The following is a 12476-nucleotide window of genomic DNA, read 5'->3' on the forward strand; positions in this document are numbered from 1 at the left end:
TAATATAGCCAACCACAATTTATAATCAAAGAGCAGCTACTATTGAGCAGATGATGCTGTTCAGTTGTTCTTCAGATCAAACAGGGATACTACTGTTTGTCAGAGCAAAAATGGAAACCTTTAGCAATTTCATTTTGGTTTGCAAAAGCTTTAGTTTTCAGGAAGGTCAACGAATGTAATGTTCAGTAGAGCTGTGCAGCCTTTGAAAATGATTCAGAAGAAGCTATTTGGAGCATGCAAAAGTGCAAATAACCCCCTTTTAAAAACAATGTTATTTATGTTCAGGTTTTTATATGGTCTAAAAAAAGATGCAGCTGTATTAAAGAGACAGCTCCTTAAAATAGCCATGTCCGGTGTCTTTAATTTTTTTAAAGGGACCATTATTTATATGACCTTTTGGAAGCCTGAAAATCGGGGTGGCTTTTGAAAAAGCAGTGAATTCCTTCTTCTATTTTGCTCTATCCAGACTCCAAGTAAAAAAAGGGCAAATTTCCCCATGTAAGAACAGAAGTTGTCAGCTTAACCACCCACACCAGGCAGAATGCTTTCAGCTTGGGAAATTGTTAGTCTAACATTTTGTTCTTTCAGAGCGACAAATTAGAAATTCAACAGCAGGACAGTTGCTGGGCAGTTGCAACCTTGTGCTTGTGTTTCCCAGTGATCCTCATGACTGTCATAGCTTGCATTAGCCGCAGGCATGTAATTGGGACATCTGCAACAGATAGCGAAGGATGAGGCAAATTCTTCTTTCTTTGCTGAAGCACTAGTGGGAGATCACCTTTTAGGCTCGCCTGACTTGCTCTGGCAGATTCCAGAGGCAGTCTTGTTTAGGAAGACATTTGCTCCAGTAAGGTCTTATTATTTGCAGGCATGTGCTAGGTTCAAATTATCCTTTTAAGGCATTTTCTCAAGAAATGAGAAATCATTTGTTTAAAAAAGTTTGGAGTCTTTGACCCAAAATATTTAGGGATGTTAACAGTAAAACTATAAAATTGCTGTAGGCGTTATTGGTAATGCCATAAAGCTAGGAAATCATACTTTCAGAATTGTTAAGCGGTATTGTAAATTATAGCTACCTGAATTAGACCAACATCCCAAGCTTAGAAGAGAGAAGCTTCTCCTAAGGAGATGCAAAGATCTAAAGAATTGGCTGACTGAAGACAATTCTTTTGACCATTGTTGCAACAATGAGATCTGACCTTTTGCACTAATCTGTCAGAATTCCTTCCACTTCTTTTTTGTTTTTACTCTGGGTGTCCCACCATTTCTTACAATAATTCTACTTCCTTCAAGATGTCATGCTTCTTACTGTTGCGAAGTTCTTAATATTTACCTGGATGGTTATATAGTATATAAAATGCTAAACTTTAAAAATAATTTCACTTAGATAATATTCCTGTGTTACCGTAACTAGTGTTGGAATTTGGTACTAATAATAGTATTTTTTAAGAGACCCATTACCTTAGATTTAGAAATAATCAGACTTGTGGCAAACAAGATTCTGAATCTCTATAGCTGGATCTAATCTCCTTTTCTCAGCAGGGTATTCCCCCCATCCTCTCCTGTTCTCAGTTCATTCAGAAAATGAAAGAGAATTTAATTGGTGATTACTGTTATTTAATGTTTTACTTCTTTTCTTTTCTTAGAAACTCCTTTTAGTTTGTATGTTACCTGATATTATTCCTTTGGGTGCTATTTATACAGCTACTCCTTGACGTACAATCACATATAAGCCCAAAATTTCTGTTGTTAAACGAGATCGTTAAGTGAATTTTCCCCCATTTTAAGACTTTTCTTGCCACAGTTGTTAAGTGAATAGCTGCAGTTCTTAAATTAGTAATATGGTTGTTAAGTGAATTTGACTTCCCCATTGACTTTGCTTGTCAGGTTACAAATCACATGACCCTGGGATACTGCAAATGTCGTAAGCATGAGTCAGCTGCCAAGCATCTGAATTTTGATCACATGACCATGGGAATACTGCAAAGGTTGTCAGTGAAAAATGGTCATGTCGCTTTTGTGAAGTGCCATTGTGAAACAGCCACTAAATGAAATGTTGTAAGCCGACGACTACGTGCAGTGGTAAGATAAGCTGTACATTTAATGAAGAATAACAGAATCTCTGCATTAATCTGATAGGGATCCATCAATAGAAGTGTGCTCCTCTGTTCCAATATTATGTTATTCAGTGCCTTGCTGTCCTCAGTGATCTGTCTTCTCTTCCTTATGCATATTTTGGTTGAAATTGGGAAGTTTATGATCAAGCCAGCAATGCAAAATATTTGTATTGTACATTGTCTTAGTGTAAGGGACATGTATATGAGAAAGGAAGGAGTATACACATAGATCCCTGTGCAAAGTTCATTGTCTCCTTCCCAGAAATCTTAGCTTGAAAGATATTTTGAAAGATATTTCTTTGAAGGTAATTTCATCACAAATCCACGCCAAAGAGAGTCTTGAATCCTGAAATTAATTGAATCAAAGGCACACTTTAGAAAACAGCTATGCTTTTCCCCCCCTCACTGGCAGGAAGTCCATTGGCAATAAACTATCTGGCTGGGGAATCAGGATACATCCAAAATGAAATGATTTCATTTTTTTAGAAGAATGTATAGAAAGTATCTTTAACAAATTGAACTGATCTTTTTTAAATGTGGTTTTTAATATTTCATTTGTGGTTGAAAAAAAAGAAAGAAAAGAAAATGAATACAGGGTCCAATTGGCATATTTGTCAATTAATTTTAGTGCCCTGAATATGAGAGGTAAATAGGGACACATGTTTAAGGCAGAATTTAGCTTATGCTTCTTGACCGTAAATTCTTTCAATTTCAACATCTGTATTGTAATAAATTAACTCTCACTGCATTGCTCCTTGAAACCTTTTAACTTTGCCTTTTACTAATTCAGTGATTGGGAGTTCCATTTCTTGCATCTGACACAAAACCATAAAGTTGCTAAGGGGCCATTTAAGCCACTGAGCCCTATCCTTGTTCAGTGCAAGAATTCAGCTTCAAACTTGCCTGTGACAGATGGCTTTTTAACCTCTAAAAGAAAACATACACTGAAAGGGAGACTCCTCCTCCTCTGAATAATTGATTCCACAGTCAAACTGTGTTGCTAGGAAATTTCCCCCTGCCCTCCACATTCAATGGAGTTTGCCTTCCTGTAACTTAAATCCACTGTAACAGGCCCTGCACTCTGGAATGTTAGAGATTAGGTCTTGACCTTGTTCTATGTGACATCTTTTCAGGTATCAGAGGCAAGGCAAGGCTATCAGATACCTCCCTCAATCTTTCCCTCTCAAGGTTAAACATTCCCAGTTTTTAAAAACTGCCTTCATAGAATGTACATACTTTCCAGTCCCTTGATTTTCCCCATTGCTTTTCTGAATATATTCCACTTTGTCTGAATTGTTCTTAAAATGTGGTATCTGGACTTGGATATGGTACTCAAGGATCTGATCAATGCAAAGTAAAATGAATAACTGCTTTCTGTGATTTGTAAAGTATATGTTCAATAGAAGAATTGAATTGTTTGGTTTTGGGTCTTGATTGTATTCTTGCAGACATTTCATTACCTTTTGATTAAATAATACAGTTTAATATTAAACTATTGATGACCAGTCTTTGATTATGACTTTCAGGACAGTTGTTTAGCACCTTTTGCCATCTAGCTAATATTTAACTAGTTTGCTAATCAAAATAGTATGAAGCATTTTGTAAAAAAACTTCGCGGAAATCAAGATATTAAATTACAGCATTGTAATGCTTTAAGATAGTTATCTAATTAAGAGATAAGATTAATTAAAACTTCACAAATTCATAGTGATGTCTGTTGCTTACAAACTGATCTCTTTATGAAATGCACTAGAATCTTCCCAGGTATCAGAGTCAGAATGATTGGTCTGTAGTTCCCTAAAAAAAAATCTTCTCTTTTTGATGATAAAAGAATGTTGCCTTCCTCCAGCTTTTCTATCCCATTCTCCTGGATTATCTTTTCTTATTTTATCCATTCTCCTGGATTTTTCAAACTACAGCAGGTACAACCAGTTTGTGTTCCAGTTGAATGAATGATCTAAAACTATGTAATAAACTTCTCACAGAAAACCAAGCAGGTGGCCAAGATGGAAGATCACCTAGGAAAGGCATTTACTGTGTTATTCTTATATGAAAATCAGGACATAATGTGAATGGTTGCTTCTGTACTGTGTCTTGGACAGTTGTGTCACAACTAATTTATTGTGTTGAAATCCCCTCCCCCCATTTTTGTGTGTTTAGGAATGGATGTTGCCTGTTGTTGGGTTTTGTTTTTTGATGTGCACCTCTTTTTACCTTGAAAAAGATATTTCGCAGTTATTTACAATGTCTAACTTGGCAGAATTTAAGTGAACCTTGCCTTATCTTGGAAGCTATGAAGAGTTCGTTTGGTTAATACTTGGATGGGGAACAACCTGAAATCCAAGTTTACTTCCTAGACTTAGGAAGTAAAAGAATCTCGGAACATAGCAAACACAAATAACTTGCTTTGCTGCCAAAATATAGTTTCTTGGAGCTAAACTCAATTCACCGGAGACTTTTCTTTGTCACCCCATGTCAATCAAGTTGTCATGCTGCTCATGAGACTTTCTCTAATTTTGAAATGGGCTAGAGAGCTGGAATATATAGCAAACTTTCCATTTACAGAAAGATACTTTGACTTTGGAAAGTTAGCTAAAGAGTTCTATACAAAAACAAAGCAGCCATGGGAGCAAATCATGAACTATGGAGAAGGCTCACATTTGTTTGAAGGCTAGGCCAGCTGATTTAGAAGTGGAAAGAACACCCCACTCAACCTGCTACGCCTCCTTGACTAATGCTACATGTTCTTTCTTGGAATGCCTTGTACTTGAGGCTGGTGTCTGATCACTGGTGTAGCATTCATTGTAGAAGTGAAGTATAAGGATCTCAAATGTATTGTCTTTTAGCACTTAATACAATTTTTACTGTAAGTATTTTATTTGGAAAAAATAACTAAGGACACATAGGACAATGAAGGTATGAATGGAGCATTCTCTTCCTTTGCTGGGAAATCCTTGTGGTACCCCATTAATGATCCAAGAGCTTTTGTCCTACTTTCCCACAAAAGTATTTTGTTAGTGTGTGCCATAAAGATTTTCACCTCTTCTGAGGGGAAAAGCAGTCCTAAGGCCAATTATGTAACAGCCTCTTTTTAGACGATTTGCTTTCCTGATTTTTAATCTGCTCAGCCGTCCTTTAAGTCTTATCTTTGCTACCGTCAGTGGTTAAACTGTTACGGATTAGCACCAGAGCTGTAATGTACCTGTTCAAGGATTCATTACGGTTTTTTTCTTGTCAAGAAAAGGGCAAAATCAATTTCATATTTCAGGCAGATATATTAAACAGCTTGTACCTGGAGCAGTTCGTTTTATCAACTATCTGCAAAGATAAAACTCTTCAATGCAAGAAGGCACCAAGGATAATTTAACCTTAAAACATTTGTGGTGATAAGTAAAATTTAATCTTACATGTAAGAATGATCAAACAAAGAGAGCATTTGATGATGGAGAGTAAGAGATGAGACTATTGCGAAAATAGCCATTTATTTATGAGTATATACATCTGTATTTGTGCTTAGAATTTATTCACACAATGAGTAGATGAAGAGGTTCAAATGCTCCTGAATAACTGTTGCAGGCAGAAAGTTGCAACCAAGTTCCACCTACACCTGTGCTTTCTAATGACAGAGGACTCTCTGACCACCTTGTCTGCAGCAAATGTGTTGAATTCCACTGATTTGAGAAAACTTTCTCTTATGGAAAGTATGTCTGAAGATAAGCCTTAAATGACTTATTCTAAGACGTGGCCCCAATGAGTTATACTGACTTCTTCCAGATTGTATAGCTTGAGAATGACAACAGAAAAAAAAAGCACTCCACAGGATTTTTCCGCATGACTTTGGCATGCTAGCACTCTATATAGGTAGTCCTTGACTTACGACCACAGCTGAGCCCCAAATTTATGTTGCTAAGTGAGAAATTTGTTAAGTGAGCTTTGCTTCATTTTATGACTTTTCTTGCCACAATTGTTAATTGAATCACTGCAGTTGTTAAATGAGTAACAGGGTTGTTAAGTGAATCTGGCTTCCCCATTGGCTTTGCTTGTCAGGACCTCAGGACACTACTCCCGTCATAAATATGAACCAGTTGTTAAGTGTCCATGACTGTAGGGATGGTGCAATGGTCATAGGTGTGAAAAATTATCATAAGTCACTTTTTTCAGTGCCGTTGTAACTTTGAATAGTCACTAAATGAACTGTTGTAAGTTGAGGATTACCTATACATTCTCTGCATTCACAGAGCTGTGACAAGACCAGAATATAGACTCTTGAACAAATCATAATGGCTTGGATATGCTCAGGTAATGTGTTAAATGAAAAATAGACAAACCATGGATGGACTGAGCCACAGTGTTGCTTCATTCTGAAAGGCTTTTCCATTCATTCCAGTGAAAGGACACAGATCTACAAATGCTAAATAGTGTGCTCACTGATATCCACCCAGTAAAGTAAATGAGGAAACTGATTGTACATATAAGCTGTGTGTGCAAATGCAGATGTAAAGTTACACTCTGTATCTAGGGAACGTCGCCATTCATTGGAATTACATGTAATACCTATTGTCTGGTAAATTGTACCTTTAAGCAATTTCAGCATATTTCTATAAAAAAAGACTCTATAGCAGGGGTGTCAAACTGCCGCCCCATGCCTTGGTAAGGTCACACTTGGAATACTGCATCCAGTTTTGGTCACCATGATGTAAAAAAGATGTTGAGACTCTAGAAAGAGTACAGAGAAGAACAACAAAGATGATTAGGGGACTGGAGGCTAAAACATTATGGTTGCTGGAATTGGGTATGTCTAGTTTAATGAAGAGAAGGACAAGGGAGGACATGGTAGCAGTGTTCCAATATCTCAGGGGCTGCCACAAAGAAGAGGGAGTCAAGCTATTTTCCAAGGCGCCTGAAGGCAGGACAAGAAGCAACGGATGGAAACTAATCAAGGAGAGAAGCAACCTAGAACTAAGGAGAAACTTCCTGACAGTTAGAACAATTAAGCAGTGGAAAAACCTGCCTCCAGAAGTGGTGAATGCTCCAACACTGGAAGTTTTTAAGAGGAGACTGGACAGCCATTTGTCTAAAATGGTATAGGGTTTCCTGCCTGAGCAGGGGGTTGGACTTGATGACCTCCAAGGTCCCTTCCAACTTTATTATTATTAATGGCAAAAAAGTCGTGATACGTTGCGACACATCACATGACATTGCAAGTTTAACCCCTGCTCTATAGAATCCATGCTTTATTCAAAGTTCCTATTTTTTACTAGTGAGGGACAAAGCCAACACCCTCATATACCACACTGGATTCAAAGATCAACAGGTACTTTGGAGTGCAGGGGCTGCCCGTGTTGCAGCCCCTTCAACAATTAACTGAAAGCAGTTTTGCCCTATCACAGGGTTGAGCTCCAAAGCAGAAGACAGTTGTCATTCCAAGAAAAATATGCATTCGGTTTAAGGAATTGCTGGCAAGAGTTTGGTACATGCCTTTCTGCATCCTGAAGCTCTTTTTGGGTATGAATAAAAAACATGTTTACTTCACATGATGTGGTTTTTAATAGCTTAAGTGAAAGCCACACTAGACTTGTTTCATATTTTTTTAAAAATATATATTTCTAAAGCAAATATTCAGGCATGAAAAAAAATCTTTATGGCTAACCCTCTTCGAGGGAGAAAAATGTCAAAAAGCAACACACACACACACACCTGTGACTTTTACTTTGTAAATTCCAAAATGCACCTATCAGTTATTAGTACATCATCTATATCTGACAACTAGGCAAGCATTGTTTCAGAACAACAGCACGTTGCCAAGGCTGATCTGGTTAGTGCTCCTGCCTAGCTATTTAAACAAAATATCAATCTGACTATATATGGAACTGCTCTGGAAGCAAAGAGCTGGGAAAGTTACATTCAGAGGGTGCGTAGCAGAAACACTCTCAAGCCTGTATTTAAAATAGGTTTTTAGTAGCAAAGGTCAAATAACCAGTGTGACCCACCATTTCCTTAAGTGGCACACCGCTCTTAAATTGTATAGTTTCCTGTGGAAGATTTGGACACAAGGCATCTTCATTTGATAGGTTGCCTCCATCAACCCCAGTGCTGGAATTACCATCTGCTGTTTTTCCAAGATCAGGGATTTGCAAGCTAATTGTTCGAACATTGTACACTCTGAGCAGGATCTCTGAAGTAGTGATTTCAGTAAAGCCGTGTTCCTCCAAAGCTAAGCAGGTCCTTTGAACTTGCTCGATGCAAGGGGAAAAGGAACATATGCGTCCACCTACAACAGAAAAAGGAAGATTGTGAATGAAAAAACAGCAATTTTAAGAATTTCATCTCAATCTGAGTTCCTATAATGCTATTTAAAGCACATTTCTGTGAATTATTTATTTCCAAAGGAGATTCATTAAAGCCAGTGGGATCATTCTTCTGAAGTAAATTATATAATGACTGTAGTTGCTGGTTTATATAAAAGGAGAAGGAACCTTGAATCTTATACATTGCAGATGGTTGCAGGGATAGTTATATGAAATCTACAATCTCATGCATGGAAAAACTTCCAACAGAATCAAGAATATACAGAATTTAAATATTTAGCTTGAACTGCAAGCCTACACCACTGGTCTGGTAACAGACTCCACAGAACTTAATGGCACTTGCTATTGAATAGATACTATATGTACAGTACTGAACCATCAACATACTTCTGCATCAGCTCTATGTCTTGTGTACCTGACTGCCTTATACAGACAAAACTGGAACAGTCTGTACCTTTTTCTTATACCTTGTCCTTAATTTCTGCTCCAATTCTTAAATTCTTCACACAGATGTTAGCAGCTCATTAGAGACAGTGACTTTCTCACAACTGAAAAGCTCCTAATAAATAGTGACGATATATTTGAATTTACTTCTGCTGAGTAAATTTGGAGCCAGAGAAAGATGTTAAATTTGGCTCTCTGTTCACAGTGCTTATTGACAATAGCATCTCTTCAACCATCCTGTCAAACTAAATAAAATGTTCAAATGAATTTCCATCAATCTAATATGGCTTTTTTATTTTATCTTGGCAAGAACAGCAGCACTGCATAACTTTCTTTGCTTTTGTGCAAATCCTGACATTCTTTTATGGAATTTTCAAAGCTGCCTGTTTTATTATCAGTGGCATATATTTTGTATTAAATAAAAAGTCTCCTTCAACTCAAGTGTGACTCCTACCAACTTCACAGACTGGACTGGGTAGTTTTCTTGGCAACAATCCAGATGTTGTTTGCTATTACTGTTTGCAGGATGTTTCTTTGACTTCCCAGTTTACAGATCTGGAAGTTTTTTTGGGGGAGGAGGAATGCCTCCCATCCAATATCACTAATCTATTCTAACTCTGTTTTATAATTTTATGAAGCTGGATGTTCAATCAACCATGTGAGCCTATAATCACATCAGAATAACGCTCATTTATATAAGATATGTACAAAATTATTTTCTGGAACTAAAAATGTTTGAAAATTGACAAGAATTTACATGTGCATGGCTGGGTTCAAGAAGTGGTTTCTATCTCTTTGAGGAAGAGTGTGTTGCTCCCACCTTTCTTGAACAAGATGGTGGTGGACACTGTCTTGAAGAACCAGCCATACTGGTGAAACTGCTATTCATAGAAGTGGACTATGTGGATATTTTTAGTCAGGTTTCAGGTCTGGACAAATGATTGAAACAACATTAATCTTCTATCAGGACCTAGATGGAAAGGGTGTGCCCCTCCTGGACCCATTAACAGGTTCAATATTACTGATTATGGTATCCCTCCAACCACCTGCATGGACTAGGGTTATTGTTATAAGGTAGCTCTACAGTATTTTGCTCCTGTCTGAATGGCTGGCTGTTGTAATGTGGAATGGGAAGAAGGAATAACTTTGAGAAACAGGAGGAAGAATTGCAACCAAGACAATAGTCAAATAAAAGAAATCTGAATCCTGGGCAGAAATGTAATTTGAAAAAGCGTCTCAGACATGATTCTCCCCCACTAGTTCTCAAGAAAATAAAGGGAAGGAGGGGTGAAGCACATTTAGACTTGCACGATATTGTTACTGTAGCTTTATAATAAAAAGTGGTATTAGTTGGCATGTCTTTGGTTATAAATTTGGTCTACCTTGGTCAGCTGGCATACTGGGAGAGCACTTAGAGCATCTGTGGTTGCTGCAAGGTCGAATATTCCAGAAGTTGGTGTTTTCTTCATTATTATTCAACATCTATATGAGGCTACTGGGAGAGGTAACTGATGATACTCAATTACACATTGCCAACACAGGCTCATCTAGAGAACAGGTAGATGACTTGGGACTCACATCTCCTGGCTGAATGGCAGTAGAAGATAATGGTTGCTGGACCTCTGTTTAGTTCTGGATAGCACGGTAGTTACAGCCTTACTTAGATCAGAATGTCTTGGTGATGGTAATTTATGCCCAGACCACTGCAACATGAGGTCTATGGCTGGAGTATCATTGGCAGACTATTCAATCAGACTGCAAGCATGGGAAACCTGAAATGTATGGATGCTCTTGAGGTAAGAGGGGAACACATGCTATCTTGGAAACAATTGGATAAGAGACACAGGAGCCCCCAGCAGTTTAACAGTCAGAGAAGGAAATTTAGGAAGGATCCCCCTTAATGAATCAAGCAATTAAAAATGGTTTAAGGGAAATTTCTACTTTCAGATTTGCAAGATTCTGTTAAAGTAGCTTTACAATAAAGTAGAATCAGTTCATCTAGTCATGTTTCCTGTTTAGTTTACTCCTGAAGACTACCATAAATCTTGCAAGTCTGAAATTACAAACTTCTTACCATCACTTTTAAAACTTGATCTATTAGAGCAGTGTTTCCCAAACTTGACAATTTTAAGGCATGTGGACTTCAACTCCCAGAATTCCACAGCCAGCGTTGCTGTCTCTCTCATCTGATTGTTTCCCAGGCAGCATCTCTCCCCCTTATTCTGCAATTACAAAATCTGAGACTGCAGAGGCCTATCTCAAGGCCTTTCACTGGGCTTCTGGACCCAAGGGGTAATCTTACTCAGCTTGATTCTGCTTGTGTTGACTAGACATTTTAAATGGGATTTTCTCAAGATCCCATCAGAAGTAAAAGAGGTATGGGCTGGAAGATAGGCTTTCTCTGTGGTGACACCCGCATAATGAAGCATACTACTTGATTGCTGTGCTGCTGCCTATATATGAATAATCTCCAAGATGTATCTGCCCTCTTCTTCTGTAATTTTGGAAAGCACTAAAATATACTTTTCAGCAGACTGTTGACTTCTAATGATGAACAATGGGCAACTGTTTAGATTTTTGACCAATATGTTTAGTGTTTTAAAAAGGGTAAGAGTAGTGTTATTAGTCTATGTTGGTGGTCTTTATTGGTGACTTAATACAACACCCAGACTTGGTTAACTAGGATAGTACAAAAATGTGGTTAATAAACAAAATGTAAGAGGTATTCCAGAGAAATTATTACTTTTATAAGTTTGCTAATGTTAATTTGATTGCCAATGGCTTATGAAAGCAAGACAGATAACTCATTATTAGTGTTCCTAGTTCTATTCATTCCTCTGGTAATTTAGTGCAAAAAAAAAAAAAGGACAGGAGATACAAAAATAAATAGTTGATAAAGTCTTGACCAGAAGGTTTACATTAAGCAGTAGAACAGAATTAGAGGAACAGGAGAAGAAACTGTTCTTAGAGGAGGGGAGGGGAAATATTAAGTTTAATTTTGTTCACTTTCTTATTTTTACAAACTTAAGTTTATTTTGTCTATTTTTGCACCAATTTGAAAAAAGAACCTGCTTAAATCATAAGCATTTATATACATTTTTCCTAAAAAGAACATGTACATATTATTTTAAGTTCAAAAAGGTGTCATTTTTAAGCATAACTACATTTCAGACTGTACAGTAATTTCAAAATGCTAATTACATTCATATTAAAATGGTAATTTCCCATCCCTTTTGATGACAGGCTAGATGTAACTGCATTCTGCTTAACACAGATGTGCAGAAGAAAGTATTATGTCATTCTAGAATGCAATTGAAGGATCTTTTAATATAAATAATATAAAATACAATATTTTAAATTTAAGTTCATTTTCAAAGAGAAAACAGACAGCCAAGACTGGATTGAACTATTATATTTTTAAAAGAGACATGCTTTGTTTTATTTTCTTTGAGACAGCACAGTATTTAAAGATCTGTTCCTCCAAATCCTCGGTCTAAATCAGATTAGACCAAAATAGGACTCCAGGATTCTATCGTTTTATGACTTGGCTGGAGACAGGATATTTCAAGTATGACGAGCAATAAAGCAGAAAGGCCAAAGTACAAGA

General features: G+C 37.1%; 1 protein-coding gene across 3 annotated transcripts in view; it reads right to left on the minus strand.

Moving 5' to 3' along the window:
• Window positions 1–7367: 7367 nt before the first annotated feature.
• The window catches only part of TRMT61A (tRNA methyltransferase 61A), a 57322-nt gene continuing 52213 nt past the window's right edge, over window positions 7368–12476 (minus strand). For all 3 annotated transcript variants that reach the window (XM_039368938.1, XM_039368936.1, XM_039368937.1), the window contains one exon: window positions 7368–8388. In XM_039368938.1, coding sequence (XP_039224872.1) covers window positions 8060–8388 — 329 coding nt within the window. In that variant the 3' untranslated portion in view covers window positions 7368–8059. The remainder of the gene's footprint in view (window positions 8389–12476) is intronic.

Source organism: Crotalus tigris, unplaced genomic scaffold, assembly GCF_016545835.1.
Source record: "Crotalus tigris isolate CLP2741 ecotype Arizona unplaced genomic scaffold, ASM1654583v1 scf7180000020955.813331, whole genome shotgun sequence".
Classification (NCBI taxonomy): domain Eukaryota; kingdom Metazoa; phylum Chordata; class Lepidosauria; order Squamata; family Viperidae; genus Crotalus; species Crotalus tigris.